This window comes from Acanthochromis polyacanthus, chromosome 16 (assembly GCF_021347895.1).
Source record: "Acanthochromis polyacanthus isolate Apoly-LR-REF ecotype Palm Island chromosome 16, KAUST_Apoly_ChrSc, whole genome shotgun sequence".
Taxonomy (NCBI): Eukaryota; Metazoa; Chordata; class Actinopteri; family Pomacentridae; genus Acanthochromis; species Acanthochromis polyacanthus.
In genome coordinates, this window is record NC_067128.1 from 10,703,272 (window position 1) to 10,723,333 (window position 20,062).

Sequence of the window (20,062 nt, forward strand, 5' to 3'; positions counted from 1 at the left end):
GAAAATACACAGCAATTTTCTCTAACTTTATTGAATGAAATATAGACAGGTTTCTGAGTCCTTACTATTAACAGCTGGGAAAATATAAAAGACAATTAAGACCATGCTACATGAATATTATGCTAAATTGATGCAGGTTATTAGTTAATATTACAACAATATGATTTAAGTACATACAGTAGGTATACAATCTGTACAAATGTTAACAGGTTCACAGTTGAGTGTTACAAAAAGCAGGGAGGACAGCAGGTGGGATTTGCTCCTAAATGCTTTACATTATGCAACAATAGCAAGTCTTTAGTTCACTGTCTTTTTGTAATCATGTATTTTAAATAAAGCAATTATATCGTGGATGTGTCACACCCTGTGGAGTCAAAGTAAAGTGAAGTGGTGACCTAAATAAGGGTCCAGACTTCCTGATCCTTGACTCGTTTGGTCATGAAGCTGAGTGAAAAGTGAGTCTACGATGTTGTATCAGCCACAAAAAAATAGATTCAATGGATTGTAGAAGCACTCACGTCCAGCTCATAGGATATTAAAATGATTGAAATGGTGCGATTGTTTTTTTTTTTTACAAAGTCGTTAAGAAAAAAACAAGTGTAACCCATAGTAACATGATTACTTTGGTGGTAAAAGTGAATCAAGTGAGTCAGGAGTGTTTCAGGCATTCCTAAAACATGCAAGTATGAAAGTAAATCTGCACAGTAAGCCCTAACTTTGTAACTGAGGTTTGATGCCTGAATCAAAGTAGCTGAGGAGATGCTTTAGGAATCTAATTGGATGCAACTGATGTCTTATCCCATGAGCAATGGAAAGACCATGACTCCCTGATTTATCCTAACTCGATTTGGTTTTTAAATAAAGAGCAAAATGAGCTTTTGTTTTATTTCTGGTACCATGCGGGTTGGTGTCTGTGCCTCTTTAACATCATCAACCAATCAGTCTGCGTCCTCCCTGGTGCCAGTCCAGTGACCCTCGAGATCATGCTCGGTGAACAACACGACATAGTGCAGGTCTAGCTTAAGACTGAACCGAACGAAGATTATGTCATACGTTATTAACCTGGTTAAAACATACATGAAGTCAAAATGACAGCAATGAATAAAGGGTGCACTACTTTTTGTAAGCAGTAGAGGGCATCGACATACCGTCTTTCCATCAGTAATTGTAAATACAGCGCAATAAAGAAAGTGTTCAAACTGCTTCACATCAATATAACATGTCACACAGTAACTCAGAAAAAATGGCCTTTAAACACTGTGAGCATGACATGCTTTCTAAGTGTTTCTTAAATGCACATGTCAGCACAGTGTCAAAAATTGGCATCTATATTGTTTACAAGTTTACCAGATACCTCGGCCACATTATCAAATGAGTGTGTTGTGATAGTATTTTATTGTATTATTACATGAAATAATGAGTAACAACGTCTTTTTCACAGTGAATCAGGCAGTGATTGTGTTTCTTACCTACATGAAGCTTATTGAGTTTATGTTTGGGTGCAGATTGAAGAACATGACAAACAAATGTGGCACATTTCTGGTAGATGTCATCACACTATCTGCGCTCCTGATGGCGTCTCTGTCAGTGGAGTAGCACTTGTACCATGGCTTAGTAGTAATTACTACAGACTGGTAAATAATAGTTGAATAAGACAGTTTAAAGCTGTGATACTCAAAGCAGTTTGTATGAAACTATGTCACATTCTCATTGTCCAGATACAACGTTGTAGATGTCTTACTGTTTCAATCTTAAAATTGACTGTCATAATAAAATACTTGATATATCACAGCTTAATATGGGGATTTTGGGGGGGAAAATGAACCAATGTCCATAAAATAACAAATGGGGGAAAAAATAACAGTGGGGGAAAAAAAGAAACAATAAAGACGTATGGGTCAATGCAAGAATACGCAAGGATATAAATACAATATACAAGATAATCCTCCATCTCTTCCCCTTCTGACACCATCTTACTCTTGCTACTATACACAAAAAAACACAAATGCACTTGCACGCACACACACATATGCACAGATACACACTCAGCCTGGTCCTCATCCTGTGCAACGAGGGCAAAGGAAAGTGAGACGCTGAACATACACTGCACTGATTACAAGCAAGATGGGACGCTTCTGAGGCACAGGACATGCATGAGTGTGTGTCTGTGAGAGTGGGTGAGTGGGTGGGTGAGGTGGTCACACTGGGGTTGAAGGATGGGTGGATGAAGCAGAGGGTGGGAGGGGAGCTGGAGAGAATGGCGGAGCTGTAGCTCAGTCAGTCAGTCTCTGGGCGGGATGGGTGAGGCCCGGTCTCAGCGAGTTACCACAGAGCAGAACCTCCTTCTGTCTCTCTCCCTCATCACTCACATCCTGGTCCAGACAGTCCGTCTCCCAGGCATCAGTCTTGTATCTTCAGCTGTGGTGGACAACCACAAAAACAGATATTAGGAGGAGGAAAGCCTGCATCATGTCTTCTCTTATCTACAGAAAGAAACCATCTCAGACTGACATATTTGTCTCCTGGTATGTTGTAAGACTAGAATACCACTGAAAAATCATGTTTTTAATGAAGCCTTTTAGGTTCTTCAAAGCACCATCACAGCTTCTTTACATAAGAAATGGTTCTTAATTTATTTATATGTTTTTAAAGTATTAAAGGTTAGTTACTTGTGTTGGGGTGACTTTGTAGCAGGTAATAGCATTAAATTAAAGCTGCAACTGTTTTCATTATTGATTCGTTTTGCAGACTATTTTCTCTGAGAAATGCCTGAGTTTTTCAAATCTTTTAATACATTGTTTTGTCTGACCAACAGTCCAGAAACCATTAATGAACGTATTATAATGGAGGAGCCAGAAATGCCGCAAAAATAGATAGAATAGAACCATAGATTTTAAAAAGAGGTTCTCTACTAAACCATCTGAGTCCACAAAGAACTGAAAGAAGCAAAGCTACTTTTTTAATAGGGAAACAAACACAATTTTGCTCAAATGTATAATTGTTTTTTCCTCTATACTATTTTCTATGTGTGATTGTAGTTTCAAATAAGAGTACATCATCTCTACACAGTTAATTTCCATTAGTGGAGGAACACTAAAAAGGACACAATGTTGTGATTTTAAGAAACAAATATTTTTAAGTCAGTCTAAATTTTAACCTTATACATCAAGATTTAGTTTTATATTTTAAAGTTTTGACTTGAAGGTAAAACATCGAAATTGTGAATTAAAATTTAAATTCTGAATTAAAGATTTAAGCCAAAATCTGAACTTTTTGTGTCCAAATTGTTTCTTTTACTTTTTTTTATCTAATAGTTTTTATATTTACTATCAGAATATTTATTTTTTTCTCTTTACTTAATTTGTTTTTCATGAATAGGAGCTGCATGACTGTCTAATAAATATTAGAGTGAGCTACGCCCAGTTTCTGCCTCCTCCTCATTGGCAATATCAAATAACATCAGACAGTGTCTATAAAGCATTTCTGCACATTAATAGATATAATTCAGTTAAAATTGAAAAAAACCCCAACAACTTCAGTCCTTTGAAGCTTTGTAATTGAATCTAACAAATGCATACACCGACATGGTTTCTTGACTCCATACTGAGACTGTGATAGAAGAAAAACATGAGGAGGGAGCAGAGGAATCATAATCAGCCTTTCAGCACAAGTTCATCTGCCCCTCACACACACCGCTTCCCTTTAAGACCCCGGCCTACAAAGAAGGGGTCAACGGCGGCATTCCTGCTTTGATATCAAAGGTCCCCTGGTTACTCATAGTCCGAACAAAAGCTTTTTCATCTGGTCAGAGTGCAAATCCCCTCCCCTACTCCCTAATAAAAGTAGGACCCATTGATGTTTCAAAAAAGCCTCGATGAGAAGATTGTTTGATAGGCCAACAAAGGAATTTAAAAAAAAAATGTTTTCATTCTTCATCATTCTATCATTAATTTTATAATACTGAAATACAAAAAAACACTCTAAACTTAAAAAATGAGAACAAAAATTGGTTCCAAAACATTCAAACACACTGTGAACCAGTGCTGTAGATAAGTCTTACCGTCTCATGACGTTGCCGTGATGTCTGAAGACACGGGTTCGATCTCCTTCACAGCCTCCTCAATCACCTCGATCACCTGGGCCATCACTTCTGCACACTTCGCTGATGGTGCTTTCTCCGTCTCTGGTTGGCTCACTTCCTCTGCTGCCGCTTGAGGTTCTTCTGACAACACGGGGAGTTTGTTTCCTCTTGAAGGGCTCCTAGCTGGTGAACTGGGTCTCTTAGCTGGTAGAGTGTCGCCGCCAAACTCTTCCGCAGCCTCTTCTTCAAATGTAAGTTCCTCCATCATCTCCGCTGTCTGCAGAACAACCTGGACTGGCATGTGGACTGAGAGTGTTTTCTGTTTGCTCTCCCCTGAAGGGGCCTCTGACTTGGCTTCCTCTGGCTGTGATTTCACTTCCTCAGCTGCTTCTTCTACTTCTGGCTCCTCATCTTCATTGATCTGTTCCTCCTTGCTTTGTTCAAGGTCTTCACCTGTCTCTTCCTTTATCTCTTCTACTTCTTCCACTATGACAGTTTCTTCACTTGCTTTTACCTCCACAGCTTTCTTTAAGTCTTTTACTGGCTTCTCATCCTTCTTTTCCCCTTCAAGGCTCTCTGCTAACTCTAATGGGATTGTGTCAGAGACCTCCATGGCAAGACAGAGGTATGGAGATAATTTTGCTGATGGTTTTTCACAGTCAACAGCAACAGGGGTGTCAGTGATAACAGGGGTTTCAGTTTTGACGTCAATCTCTTTCTCTGTTGTTGCTACTGCCTTGACTGGTCTTGGAATGAGGGTCGTTTGCTTGGGAGACTTCTTGTGTTCAGGCACATCTTCTGAAACTTTATCCACCGCATCCTGAATGACAGCCTGGGCAATGACCATGCTCTGGGCCTCAATCTCACTGTCCTGCTTGATTTCCTGCTTGACTTCCTGCTTGACGTCCTCCTTGACTCCTTCAATCTTCATGCTGGCGTGCTCAATGATTGCACTGATATCCGTCTTTTCAGTGGGGATGGCTGTGGCCTTCACAGTCCTTGCAACAGCACCCTCCCCTTTGGTTTTCTGTACCTTGACTGTTTCAGTATCAACAGTTTCTGAAAATGACGCATTTCCCATAAAAACTGGCTGTAATGATACCACTTGGTTAGACTCAACATCGAGTGGGGCGACCAGCACCACTGTTTCTGTGACAATGGGAGTCTCTTCACTTGGTGCGGCTACGGGGATGACTGGTTCAGTCTGCTCTGTGATGGCGCTTTGCATGGTTTCATATGAGTTGGGTGCCAAAGGCTCAATTATCTCTGTTACAGGGCTATTTTCCATGTTAACATCAACCCTGCTGACAGCTCCAAGAATCTCAAACTCAGGTTCAGAACTCTGATTGGTGACTTCAACCTCTGGGTCTATGCACACTGAATTTTCAATAGGTGGCTCAAGATCAGTAGCATCTACTTGCTGTATTTGAGCGACGAACACTTCGTCTTCTCCAACGCTTGCTTCCTCTGTACTTGGTGGCTTCTCCTTCACTAACATCTCTGTGCTCAGAGGATCACAAAGCACAGCCACAGACTCAACAATGGACTGCATAGGCTCCTGTAGACCTACTCTGGCAATTTCCTTGGTGTCAAGGCCAATGCAGATAGCCATGGCTTCCTCACGAGCATGTGGCTCCAGAAGAGCATTTGTCACAGATGTAGCAGTCTCAGTCGCTATTTCTTGCTCAATTTGCTCAGAGGCTGCCTCCATGGGTACATCTTCTACAGTCACAGATGTCTGGGTTGGGATTTCACTGATTTGGGCCTCAATACCCTGCACAACCTCTACTGCACTTTCTGAAGTGGGTCCCTGAGCAACAGGGGTGGTTGCTGCATCTGGAGCCTGAGGAACTGGTTTCACTTCAGCAGTGGAGAGCCTGCGCCCTGCACGCCCTCGAACTTGAAGCAGTGCAGCCTTATCTTCAGCCTCTGTAAGGTCAACTTCGACAGACTTTGGTGTGGAAGCATTCTCTGCCTCCTCTGGGATATCACTCAGCTGATCGACTTTATCATCAGTATCTTCAACAACTGCTGGGATCCACGAAGGGGATCTGTCTTCAGCAGCAGACACTTTAATTTGTATTTCAGCTGGTTCTGCTGGTGTTTCTTTTTCAGCTTCAACTTGGTCATCATACTCTGAGAGAGGAACCACAGCTGGGGTGTCAGAGTCCTCCTCACCTGAGGCCAGGTCAGAGGAGGATTGTTTTTCAACCTTCTTCTTCTTGCGTCCAGGGAAGAGCTTCCTCAAAGAGAAAGATGACTCATCTTTTGGTATCTCACCATCTGACAGGACTTGGTCTGAAGACTCCTCGGGCTTTTCCTCAATTTTGGACTTATTCTTTGACATAACTATTCGTTTCAGTGTGTCCCAGGTGGACTCTCTCTCAGGGGGGCTGCTTATAGGGTCAGGTGAAGAAACGGTTTCTCCTTCACTCTCTGTATTTTGGGAAGTGACAACGGCAGCTTCAGTTTTGCTCTCCTGTTCCCCCTGTGGAACTTCCTCTTCAATCTTGGTCTCCTCATCATCAGAATCAGAGGTTTTCCTTGTCCTCTTTTTGGGCCCACCCATACACATTAAAGCCTCCCAGGAAACAGAAGTGTCCATTTTCTTTTTGGGTTCTTCTGTGCTGCTGACCAGTTTCTCAGTATTTTCAGTGTTTGGTTCTTCCTCAGAGGGCTTTTCCTCCTTACCCTCCTCCTCAGTACCCTTATCTGCTAATGCAGCACTCTCCGAGGAGGACAGGGTGGCTGACTTGGCTGGTTTCTCAGCTGTGACTTCATCTTCACTTTCAGAGGGTCGTTTTACACGTTTCTTGGGTGTTACCAGTTTCTTGAAGGAGGACCAGGCAATGATGCCCTCCTTTTTCTTCTCTCCATCAGATGAAACTTCACCTTCATTCTCATGACTAGATTCATTCTGGGTCACCTCCACAGACATAACATGCTCTCCTGACTCCTCTGGAGATGAGGGCCCACTGTCTGCCTTGGGGGCCTCTGCTATCTCTGTGGAGGATTGGAGTTGCTCAGCTGCCTGCTCTCCAGATTCAGAGGGCTTTGATTCAGCATCTTTCTTGACCTTCTGTTTCTTGGTGGAGAGCTTCTTCAAGCCAGCTCCGGTGAAGATCTTCTTCAGGGGGCTTCCTTGAGGCTTCGTTTTCTCCTGTGAGGACAGCAGCTCTGCCTCAGAAGTCACCTCAGCTGGAGCCTTCTCCTCTTCTGCACCAGCCTCTGCCTTTTGGTCTTCTTGCTTGGTGTCATCAGTAGTTTCATCAGGGATATCCTTGGGCTCTGGAGTTACCTCTGATTTTTCATTCCCTGACGTGGTTGGGGTGTCTTCCTTGACCCCTAACATTTCCTCCACAAAAATCTCTAATTGTTCCTCCTTGGTTTCATGCTCAGTCCCAGATTTCTCCCCCTTCTCTTCTACATCAGCTTTCTCCTCCTCAGCAGCTGCCTCCTTGTCTTCCTCCTCTTTTGTCTTCTTAATGCTGGATTTCTTTCGCAGATTTGAGAAGAGTCCTCCAGTGAAGAGCTTCCTGAAGGGAGACACAGTCTCCTGAGATGCTGGACTGGTCTCAGCTTCCTTCACAACTCCTTCCTCTTTGGCCACCTCATCAGTAGCTTCAGGTGGAACCTCAACAGCAGATGCCTCTGTTTCAGCCTTCGTTTCTTCAGCAGCTGCAACCTCTGTCTCCTTTGCAGGTTCGTCAGTTCCGCTGACTTCCTCTCCTTCCTTGTCTTTGACTGTCAGTAGCTTCACAGGGTCTTTCTCCTCACTTTTGTCCTTCTTGAGTGTGAACTTAAAGCCCACAAAGCGGAATATCTTCTTGAAGCCCACTTCACTGGCATCATCAGGCTTTTCCTCTGCTGCCTTTTCCTCAACAGCAGATATGTCATTTGCATCAGGGGACTCTTTATCAACTTTCTCGCCATTCACTTGAGGAGTCACTTCATCCTGGACGGTATCCATGGTCTCAGGAGCCTCCTCTTTCTGAGCCACAGACACACCATCCGGCTGGCCAACTGAAATGAAAAGAGAAGAAAGAGCTTTCTGTAAGACGTTGATCATATTTCTCATTTCAGTTTACTACTTGTCTTTGCAGCCACTGCTGTGCTACAGAAGGGTCACTAATGACATTCCCATGATATTCATATTAGACTATAATCTGCAACATTCAATTTAACAAATTCAGGTAATAATGAGGAAATCAAATCACTGATGGAGACACCAGAACTCTGCATTCCAAAAAAAACCTTAAGAGAGAAACTCAAAAACAACAAGTTTTATGTAATTCATAAAACTCTTATTCCCATCTGTAGATGATCAAAGATGTTGAGATTGTGACCTGCTGAGCTGATTTTATCAGGTATTTGGCTACTTAACTGCAATCAGATTGCAATTTAGTCCAGCTAATCCTTGGATATTTAGCTTTGGCACTGACACAAGTAAAACAACAGTCTCTAAGGGGATTCATTGAAAATGCTGGAGCATTACAATTAAAAGCATAATGTGTGCAAGCCTGTAACACAACCGGCCAGTGGTGCAGTGCGTTACCCACATTTCACACTTTTGTCAAACTGAAACACTTATTCCATTTTGGTGAGTGACTGCTTTAGGGGTCAAACTAATGTGAGACAAATGATGCATTAAAGCTGAGATCAAAGACAGAAACCACACATGCACATAAAATAAATGTCTGCCATGACTATCTGCACTTTGACAGAGGAAGGTGAGGGGGAACGATGATTTGCCAGGGTCTCCTCTGAGCTCACTACAGTCTGGGAAACTTCGCAAGTGGGACCCCTGAGCTCTCAAAACAAATTCCCAAAACTTTAAATCCCTGGATACCAGGTTACATGATTACACACAGAGATGCATACACGTTCCTTAAACATTGCACACTGTGGGAACTATCCTCGACTCCTTTCCTGTCAGTAACCGGTCAACTACACTTCAATATATTAGCTATGTAAAATACCAGATTTTAATTCAGAATAAAATCTAGAAAGAAAATAGCGAACAGGTTTAAAAACAGAGTGCATTTAAATATGCAGTCTCTGTGCACGCTGGATTCAGTTTGTAAGTAAATCTCTATAATTTGTGAAAGATGACTGTTCTTGTATCACACAAAAATGTCAAACTGTGTGCCCGCTTCTGTCGACATCCTTTACCTAAATTATAGGCATGAAGCTTCCCTCAGTAGTGCTGCATTCCTAGAATATTTAAGCTCTAAAATAGAAAACTGTTATTTAATAATTTACATGACCAGCACAAACAATTGGGTAAAACCTTATGACAAACACGACATCACTTCTCACTAAATTCACACTAAATATGTGTGAGAAAATAAAGAAAAGTGATTTTATATATACTCATGTTGTTAGCGAGGGCACGCCCATATCTCATGTGTAGATTTGACTTGAGAGGAATGTGAGCTATGCTGGTCACCCCGTGTTTAGGAAAATTATTTTAGGATGCTCTAAACATAATTTCAATTTAAATGCCAGGGGATTTCAAGAATGTTTGTTTTTTTCGGTTAAACTGCGTCTCGTCTGCAGCCATATAGTATTCATACAAAACAATACAAGCTTCTATTACCCCTCCTTAAAATAAGTCCCAATCCCCTTGACCCAAATTCCACCACAGCAGGATGGATGGGGAACCACCCCCTTCCCAAGGCACACACGCATACAAACACAATAGCCTTCTAACCCTCTCTGGCCTCTGAAAATAAAGGAAAGGGGGTTGGTCAATGTTCCTATTCCTATCAAGACATGCACAAGATTGGAGTAAGTTTGGAGAAATTTGATAACTTTAGTGCACTGGTCTGAACAAGAATGGGAAAAAAGGGGCCCTGGGTGGTTATTAATGACATCTGTGTCACACTGCAGCGCGCCCGGTCTCACATAGGTGTTATTTTTAGGGTAGTTGTCAGATCACACTGTTGTTTAGCAGGCGAGTCAGGACCAGGAGAGCACAAGCATAGTGTAAAAAAAAAAACATTAAATCAGCTAATATGAAAACAAGCTTTGAAAATCCATTTTACTGTACATGACTGGACCACTTCCTCTGGGCTGTTTTCAATGAATTTCCGGTGTAGTGGAGCCTTTTTTTTTAACAAAGATGTGCGTGTGGGTGTAGTCACACTGTTACAGCCACGACCATGTGCATCTACATGGATAATAAAACAGGAACCATGTTGATTTAACAGACTACTGGCATGTCTTGCGTCTTTTTGATCTTTGTTTTGTGGCCTGCCTTCTTTTTTTTTTTTCCAGCACCGTTAACATCTCTGATTCGAGGGGAAGGAGTAAATGCATGGAGGAGGAGAAGGAGGAGGGTGTTCTGAGTAGTGACTGTACCAGAAAGAATGTGAGGGGTGAGCTGGGTGTGAGGAGGGGGGACAGTGAGGAGATGAAGGAACGAGAGGGGAGGGAAGGAGAGAGGAGGTCGGGGGTGTTCGGCCACAGGGCTAACTCACTTTAGAGGGTGTCACATATCTCTGACACACACATCCATAGCTGAGATGCTTCACTCTGCTGGAGACAGGCTTTGTTTATGTGCGAGGGAGAGCATGTGGTAAGGCCCGGCGCTCATATTAAATATCGCCGCAGCCCCCCCAAAAAAATCTGATTGTTGTAAATCTACTCCAGTCTCCAGCGAGATCAGATAGCGTTTCTGTTGTGGCTGTTGCAAGCACTACTTAGGGACTGTGTGTATATGAGATGGGAGGGGAGGAGGGGGTGACAGTTGGGAGTCTGAATGGCAGCTATTCTTTCTACGCGCTACAAACTTTGCCAAATATATGCAAATCCTCGTTATTAATGACTATAGTCTGGACGAAGAGCCTTTAAACAATAGGAGTCAGTTAAAACAGAGACCCCCACCCACCCAATGCCCTCCCCCCACAGAGACGCTTCCTAGCACCCCTACTCTCTATCAAAGGTGTGGTCAGAGTGTCTCTGTGAATCAACAGTTTAATGACATGCCACTGTTGGACCATTTGTCCCTCTTTTATCTAATTCTCATCAATTCCAACCCAGATGTGACTGTATGTTGAACCAGCCCAGCCTAGAAAACACACTTTTTTATTATTAATATCAATATTTAAGCATTCCATTCATATATCAAAACCAAAAACCCTGAGGTCACCGTGAAATCAGACACTCTGCTTTATCTGAACCATCACTTCCAGTTATAAGACGTGCAGAAGAATCAGTCTTGGTATGTAATTAATTCCATACACCCGTCTCTCCTCCCTCCCCTTATATGCTCTGTGGCTAAGCTGAATAACCCCACTGGGAATTAGGATCCCACTCTAATCTAATGAAATACTTCACATGATGGGATGCAGGGAGCTGGCTCAGATGGACGCATGAGCTGAAAGCAGGAGTTGAAAATACTTCAGTCTGTGAATGCATCTTCACAGTATATTTCAACCTGGCAGCTGTGTCTGTGTGAATTTTTTTCCCACAAAAAATGTTAGCGGTTGCATGGGATGCACAGTTTGAATTCAAGACACTTAGAAGTTTGGTTTTTGCCCTGAGGAGGCAGCTGGGAATAATATTTGTAAGTATGACTGACGGCAGCAGTTAAAGATGATCTGATTTTCTACACACACTGAGGCTCTGTGGTGGTCGAAGCAAAGACGTCTCCAACTTGAAATCACTCATCAGTGCTGGGACATCTACAAACCGCAATGCAAACTAACCACACCCTCAGGACAACAATGGCTTTAGCTATACTCACTCATATACAGTAAGATAAACACTCTTTGTTTTCAATATGTTGCAAATAAATGACAAAAAGTAACAAAAATAGATGAAGAGTTTAAATATTTAGAGGAAGCAGCAGCCACAACTTTACATTCAGTTTAGCAAAGATTAATATAAAGTATTTTATAATGAATGGAAAGCCCAAATAAAATGGTAAAATGTTAATAATTCGATGTAACTCTTACCTGTTAAAGTAATTGTTCCAAGCATTGGTAGAAGTCTGTAAAATCCTTTCTCCAAAAACAAAAAATTACAAAAACAATCTTAAAAAAATAGATGATTTCAATAATTGTCTCGAACTATTCAGTCTTTGAGTATCACTTCTCTACACACAGATCTGTGAGATGAGCTTCTGTCGCTTGGCTCCGTTCTAACTGCTGAACTCAGTCTGCGGGCTGAAGCCGTGTCGTTCTCTCTTCCAGCGCTTCCAAGTAGTATGAACAGAAAAGAGGCTCCACACACATTTCAACAGACTGACACACATGTCATGTTAGGACCACCCCTGCCTCCCTCTTCCTCCCACCTCTCCTGCCTTTCTTCAGCTGTTCTGAATGACCCCCCCACCCACCCACCCACCTCCACTGCCTCCTCCCTCTTTATCCGCTCACACTCCCTCAGACCTCAGCCTGGATGACGGGAGCTCTCCATGTGATCTCTCAAAGAAGTCGACCATTCCTCAAAAAAAAATAGAAAAAAACTATTGTACATATACAAACTCCATACCACTCTTTGTCTCCAACGACAGACACACATATCCCCCCCACCCACTTAATCTCGTCTACAGTGTCACGTAGATGCAAACTGTCTGGCCTTAATATCCATATGTGTCCTCAAAAGCACCAAAGCTCTCCCCTTTACTCCCCTTTTTTCGGGAGGCAACCAGGCTCTCCCTCCCTTGTATCTCATAGTTCATGTCACCAGTCATGTAGGAATGTTGATGGAGGTAATCCAGAGGGAAATTCAGGACTTTTATGGATGAAAATGGCAGCTTTTCGGCTCCTAAAATCTCATTATTTAAAAGGAAAAACAGGATAAAACTCAGCTCACTATACAGTCACTAGACATGTTCATTCTTCAAAGCAACATTTCCAATCTTGAATGGGTGTGCCATCGGGTCACCGCCTGCCCGATGTGAATGTTAATAGGCCCCTCTCAATTGCTCCCATACAGACACTTTTAATTCAGCTTTTGTCTGTGTGGGGACAGAGACTGGCAGGAATGCAGATAAATCCTCAGGTAAATACCAGCATAATCAGATCTGTCACACTTCAGCATTGTCCCACAGGAATGTGTGAATTCCTTCCAGAAGGCTCCCAAATGGGTGATAACAGCAGTAATCAAGTATCGTCTGACAGCAGCCCCCTTCGCCCGAAAGTGTGTAGTAGCAGTAGTGTGTGGGATTTAAAAATGTAGGCAAAGTATTCATACGGTGGGAGGTTTCTTGATAAAGAGTCTGGCTGGAGCAATCAAGGACAGTGTTGGCACCATCACGGATAAGACTTTCAAATTAGGCTCGTCATAGATGCAGTTTCCGGTCCATTCATTAGTTAGGTTATTTAATCAAACTGTAAAAACAAATCCGTAAAGAAACAGTCAAAACGTGGCGACAAGCATGCCAGAGAAGATACACTAAAACAGTGAAACGCAATATCACTAAAATGATGACCTCTTGCAGCTGATTTAAATACAGTAAAATTGCAAATTTACAGTCACACACTATAAAGGAGAAACTTACCGTGGGTAAAAATACAGATTTTTGTTGTAGATGTTATGTGCGGTCTTAACAGGTTTTGATGTTTTAAAGGTTTTCTGTGATTTTTTAAAACTTTCATTTACCAAAATAGTTAAAACAGATAAATGATTTAGCATTTTTCAATCCATAGTGTATAATTTTTATCAAATAACATCAAGAACATGTAAAATAATATTTTTGCTGAAGTAAATATAGTAAAAATGCTGTAATTTTACAGTCACGCATTGTAAAAGAATAAATAATTATTTCTAAAAACACACAGATTTGACATTTTTCCCCTTTTTTACAGCACAGGTAAATCAAGACTTTTCCATGTGATTTTGCTAAAAGAAATTTATGTAATTTAACAACATATGGACAAAGATGACTTTAACTGACTGACTTAAATACATTGAAAAACACTGCAATTATACAGTTATTATTAAAGAATGAATTACTGTTTGGGTAAATTCAGAATTCAACATTTTTTTGTACAGTTTTGGTCTATTTTTATGGTTAACATGTAAAACAATTGTTTTTTCCTTTGAGGTTTAATAATTATTATCTCTAATTAAAGCAAGTAAAATCTGTACTAATATTTCAGAAAAGTTAAAATTATGAAAAAAACTTTCTTTTTTTAACAGAGTACATGTTGAAAAAATGTAAAATTTTTGAATTTTTATAAAAACTGATTGCTATATCATGAGACACTCTTTCGTTTGATCAGTCATCAACTAAGAATGTCATTCTGACACACCAGTGAGGCTTTCTGTTGTTGGGTTGACTCATCTAATGAGTATTTTACTATCAGTGCTACATAATGACCACTGTGACAGTATATTATGCTGAGCATACAGTGAGTCAGACTGAGGGGAATTTAGGGAGAGAATCTCCACTGGGTCTGCCCTCATCTTCGTCTTCCCTCCCAACTTCCTTCATGTGAGTCATCCACATCAATCACATTCCTGGACTTCCATACATACTGAGAGATTTCTATTCTGACCGCACAGTATGGGAAAAACTGTAGACAATAGCACAAAGAATGAATATGGTTTTTCTTGGAGTTACAGTATTTTTTAAACATCATCAACAAGAAAGACAATAACCATGCTCTGGATTTATGTGTCTGCAAGTTGCCTTCATATACTGTAACTTCTCCTCACATACCACCAGCCATCACTATTATACACAAATAAAAATCTTAAAAGCTCTAAAAGGGTCACATCTATACACTCTGATCACTATGGAGTGTTTCTTTCTTTATCCTTTTTGGGTCTCAGGGCTAACTCGATTAACCCCTTCACCCTGCTGATCTGCTGTGGCCCATCGTAACAAGATCTGCAGCAAAACACTGTGAACATTGTTCAAACTCACTTTAATTTGCTCAGGAAGTCAGAAAATAGCAAAAGAAACAATCACTTCTCTTGTCAGGCAGTCCTAAACCCAAATATATTCAGCGTACTGTCGCAAAGGACTAAGAATAACATGAAACATTCACATTTGAAAACCTCGAACCTCTGATTTTTACAGTTTGCTTTAGAAAATTATTTACATGATTTGTCTGCTATCAGAAAAGCTGCGATTAGGTTTCTGTCATTACACTGATTAATTATTTTGTGAAATGCACTAACTCTAAGTTCAATAGTAGTTTTAAACGCTTTCAGCCTGCTGGTGAAATGTGTATAAAATGATGCCCAGGACATTTAGAAAATAGAAATGCAAACATTATATAGTTTCCACAAAGAGGCAGAATAAGACAAACTAGAAAACTGTCTTTAAAGCTCGTTAAGGGGAAAATAAATACACAGCTGTCATTTCTTTCTATATAAGAAAAAGCTGAGTTTGATTAAATTAATTCTCCAGTAACAACAGTGAATAAGCTTAGATATGTTTTGCATTTAAACTGCAGTTAAGTCGCAAGAACACAGAGTTAAGTCTGTGGAGGTGACGCCCCACATATCTTGATGAATCTGAAAACGTGCCTGAGTTCAGGAATGTTTGAGGAGGGGTCTTGAATGGTCGGCGGAAGGTTGGGATGCCGGACGGAGTGGCTGTTTTGTGGCCTTTAAAAATGTGAATGACATCATTGGACGGCGCAGAAGAAACTGCCTCTTTCTCTTCAAAGAACTGTAAAGGGATGATGTTGAAATAATTGGAGGAAAAGGAAACGAGGCCGCCGAGTGTGTGAAACTGCCCGAGATCAGAGAGACGTTTCACTCAATAACTTTCCTTTCTTCTCCCTCATTTAAAACTCTTTCATTTGCTCCTTTCACACCGTAGTTTATTTCCCGAATCTGCACTTAAATCCTCTTTAATCCTTCACTACTTTCCCCTCGATCTCTTCTGGCCTCTTGAGTCCACCTCTCCTCCTGTTAGTGAGTGGGCTGGACGGACGGATAAGAATGTTGGAGAGGAAATGCAGCCATTTCTTGACATCACTGCTTCCTCTTCCTTCTGCCCATTTCCTCGAGTTACACTCATTCTGCACAGTCCGTCCTGTCTTTCCGTGACATTACATGATGTGACGTGATAAGATGAACAATGTGGCTGTGACGTCTCACGTTTTGTTTTTTTTTGCTCTAAGACAATGAAACATCACGTTCACAGCTTTCAGCATTGAGAGACGTGCTAAATGTGGCATCCTCTTGCATGCGATCGGCTAAATTGAATTTGCAACCAAGTATGTTTGCATCTGTCGCTGCTGGTCTTCCTAGAAATCCAGTTCAAGTCTTACAACCTTTGACGAAAAAAAGCTGCTTTAAGTTTCTTCCCAAGTAGCTGTGCGGCATTTGCCATCTGTTATACATGTCTTCACTTTTCTCTGCATTCCTGAAATATCTGCACCAGCAATTTGGCATTCCAGTTGTTGTTATGCATCATCTTGTCTACTAGTATAGACTGGAATGTACAAATGGAGAAGTGAGGATTCAAAGGGCTCCTCCTTGAGCTTGAAGAGGCCTTGAAACTGGTCAGCATTTACAAATGAATGTGGATGAAGGGACATGATTCTTTCCTCCCGTCAGCTATCAGCAGGGGAACCAGTTCAACAAGGATTCATTGTAAATGAATGTTCACACTTAAACTAAATCTAGGTTTCCTTTGTACCAAATAGTGGAGAGAAGCTGATAAAAAAATTAATCTTATTGATAAAAATGTTGCTCAAGCTCAACCATCTGCTCTTCGTGAAAACTTGCATAAAAATGATCCTAATCTTGGCTGTTTATGTCTTTTCCACTCTTCATTCTTATGCACATTTCTGCTTGACATTAGGTTCTGGCAGCGATCCACCAACTTGTGCAAAAATGTTCATCCTAACACGTCATTTAATCTCAACTGAGTATTTAAATCAAATTTTTTGCTAAAAAGGCCAGCAGAGTGAGATAATTCCACAATGGTTTAGCTGTTTTGGGACCTTTTAAGAGACAAATGTTGGTAATTTAAGTCAAGGTGGAACAAGGCAGATTGTTCAAGTATCAAGTGTCCTGCTCAAAGATGATTAAACTTAATTTTTGCATTGTACACGAGTGAAAACCATCACCTCACTGACATATTCTTGGCCCTTCTTTTGAGAAAATTTGGCATTAAGTGCAAGGTAAAAACAACGTATTATATCATATGGATGCTTGCTGCATCGAAACAGAGGCCATAACGCTATTATGGCAGAAGGAGAAGGAGGGGTCAGCCACATTCTTGGTCCATTCTCTCAATCCTCCGTGTGCCTGGGGGAGGTTAGGGGCTGAGGAGGGAGATTAGGTTTCCTGATGCCGGGAAAGATGAGAGAGGTTTGCCTGTGGAGACGAGTAGGACCTGGGGGGTCTGAGTCCTAGTGGGAGCCTAGCATGAGTGTGATTTTATTACTGTCAGGCCCTTTGCAGCGAGGACTAATTTAGTTATTTCAATTCGGTTTGTCTTCTAGAAATGGATGTCACCAACCGGTCACAGCTTCAAAAACCACAGTTTGATGATCTTGTTCCAGTGCAAAGCTCTGCATGGACAAAAAAACTTAGTCCTGACATTCATGTGGCTGTTACTTTGACACCTACCCAAACATTGCCCCAAACCAAGCACCCCTCCCCCTCTGCATGACCAGACGCTCCACCAAACGGCAAAAATTGCTCAAGGAAAAGCTTGAGGAGCTAAGAACTAAGAGCGCAAGGCATTGACCTCTAAACTCACCAGATCAGTGAAGGATGCGGCAAAACCGATCCAAACGACCATACCCTGCAAAGCACAGGACCCAAAGTATCGACTAGTAAGAAGCCAGCTGACTGAAAATGGTGCTAATGACGGGCAGTGTTTCTGCAGGTGCAGTCGTATTTATGACAGCTCAAAAGGACCCAGCTGAGCATCATTTAACCCTCCAGTTGTCTTCATTTACAGGCACCAAAAAATATTCTTTCCTTGTCTGAAAAAAAAATCAAAAAAAATTCCTCAATTTTCTGAAAATTTGCAAAACCTTCAGGAAGAAAATTCCAATAATTCCTTTAAAGTTTCCCTTAAAAAATTTACTTTAAAAAAATCCTCCAAATTTGGCAAGGAAATTCTTGTAAATATTTTCAAAAATGCGTAAAAATATTCCAAAAAATCCTAAAAATGTCTAAGTTGATTACATATATGTCAGTAAAACTTGTAATATTTTCTTTAAGAACATTCATTAATTTTTTTGCGGATGTTCTTTAGAAACATTTTTAACATTTCTTTTTCTTCCCACCAAAAAATGTTCAAAAATATCCCAAAAATGTTGAAAATGTGAACATCACAAGTTTTACTGTGAGAACGACGCGAGGGTTAATACTCTTGGAAGGTGTAAAAGGCATGTTATTTATCAAAAAAGAAACGGCATAGCTCAGTGGGTAGAGTGGCCATCTCGCAACCGATCCCCCGGCCTGTCGTGCTCATGTCGAGGTGTCCCTGAGCAAGACACCTAACCCCTAATTGTTCCTGATGGTGGTGAATGGGTGAATGTGTGAGCTCCAGGGGCGCTGTACCGCGGCTGACCCTGCGCTCTGACCCCCCCAGATGGGGGAAAATCAGAATTTCCTCGTGGGATTAATAAGGGATATAAAATAATAAAATTTAAAAAAAAGCGTAACAAATGTCCAGCTTTACTGTAATCCTTGAACTAATAACATGTAGCAGGCAAATCTGTTGGGAAAATTAGCCAAACCTAAGCTTAAAATTGTGATATTTCATCAAGGACAGTTTATTATTCAAGTCTCATGTAAAAAAAAATGCTAAAAATAAATCATTTTCATCCAAATTCTGTAAAAAATAAAATAAAATAAAAAAGGTGCACTCCTCTACACAACCCAGAAGTTATTATTGACTCAGCTTTGACTATCAAATACAAGACACAAAATCTGGGACTTTTTGGCTGAACTGCAGGATGTGTTTACACAGAGCAGATAGGAGCATACAAGTATGAAAACAAAAGAAAAATGTAAACAGTAAAATATCTATAGTATGTAAAGTCCTTCTGCAGTTTTTTTTAAAAATAGGTAACACCATTGGAAACTTGGAAAAATGGATGGACATGTCGGTTGTCATATCAATAATAAAAGAACTTCAAGTTTGCTTTTTTGTTTTCCAGTTTTTATTTTTTCGATCATTCTAATTGTGACAAGACACTTCTGAGTTCTCTACACTTCTAGCTATGGCTGTGCTGTTTCCGTAGAGGTGCAAGACTTTATATTACAGTGAAAAACTAACCCACAGCCAGTTAAAATGTGACAGAGCTTGGGGTTTAGAGGGTTAAATAGCTGAAATGTTGTTGAGGTTGTTCCATTACATTATGTTGCTCTGAGAACTGTAAGTTGTGTCTGATCAGTTTAAAGCTGAGGCAGCAGCTGACCAGCAGCAGCTTTCTAATCAAGATCTCTTATCATTTCCTGCCTCGATGTCTCTCCTTAAAGCATCCCCTTCACAACCAATGACTAAATAAAACATGCTGCTCTGATGAACATAATTGAACTACTCACAGGACATTAACGGACCTGGAGGGACTGGAGGGCTTTCAAGCACTTCGTTTTAAAACTCTGCCTCCCTAACACTCTCCTCTGGGATCTCTTCCTTTCTCTGAGGGGAGAGAAATCACTCTGACGTCACGCTGCCGATTGATGGATCGCTGTCTGCGCACACCTACAGTACAAATGAAGGGCACAAGTATTCCCTCCAGCGGCGTGAGCACAGTAGAAGCCGAACATCTGAACCAGAATCGTCGACTGTAATAAGTAATGTCAGCTGGAATGTAGAAGGAATACAGGCAGAAATCCAAGAGGAACGATCCGGTGGCTGGATTGTGTTATGAGTTTGAAGCCTTATTGGCAGAGATCAGACGGAGCTTAAGTGAAGGGAGAGGTCCCTTCCACAGGCATGATGAACATTTTGGCAGAGCAGCTCTGAACGTCCCCAGAGCTGAGCCTAAGTAAGACCATTCTGCAATGAAATCATGGCTGCACATAAAACACACACAC

At 41.1% G+C, this 20,062-nt stretch overlaps 1 protein-coding gene across 3 annotated transcripts in view; it reads right to left on the reverse strand.

Annotated features, from left to right (window-relative positions):
- Positions 1-11: 11 nt before the first annotated feature.
- akap12b (A kinase (PRKA) anchor protein 12b) overlaps positions 12-20,062 on the reverse strand; it is a 57,390-nt gene continuing 37,339 nt past the window's right edge. For 2 of the 3 annotated variants that reach the window (XM_022198226.2, XM_051960970.1), the window contains exons 3-4: positions 4,061-8,104; positions 12-2,418 (exon numbers count right to left, since the gene is read on the reverse strand). In XM_022198226.2, the coding sequence (XP_022053918.1) occupies positions 4,065-8,104 (4,040 nt within the window). In that variant the 3' untranslated portion in view covers positions 12-2,418; positions 4,061-4,064. Of the gene's footprint in view, positions 2,419-4,060; positions 8,105-12,042; positions 12,320-20,062 lie in introns of those variants that run through there. The other variant, XM_022198227.2, reaches the window with a different exon arrangement.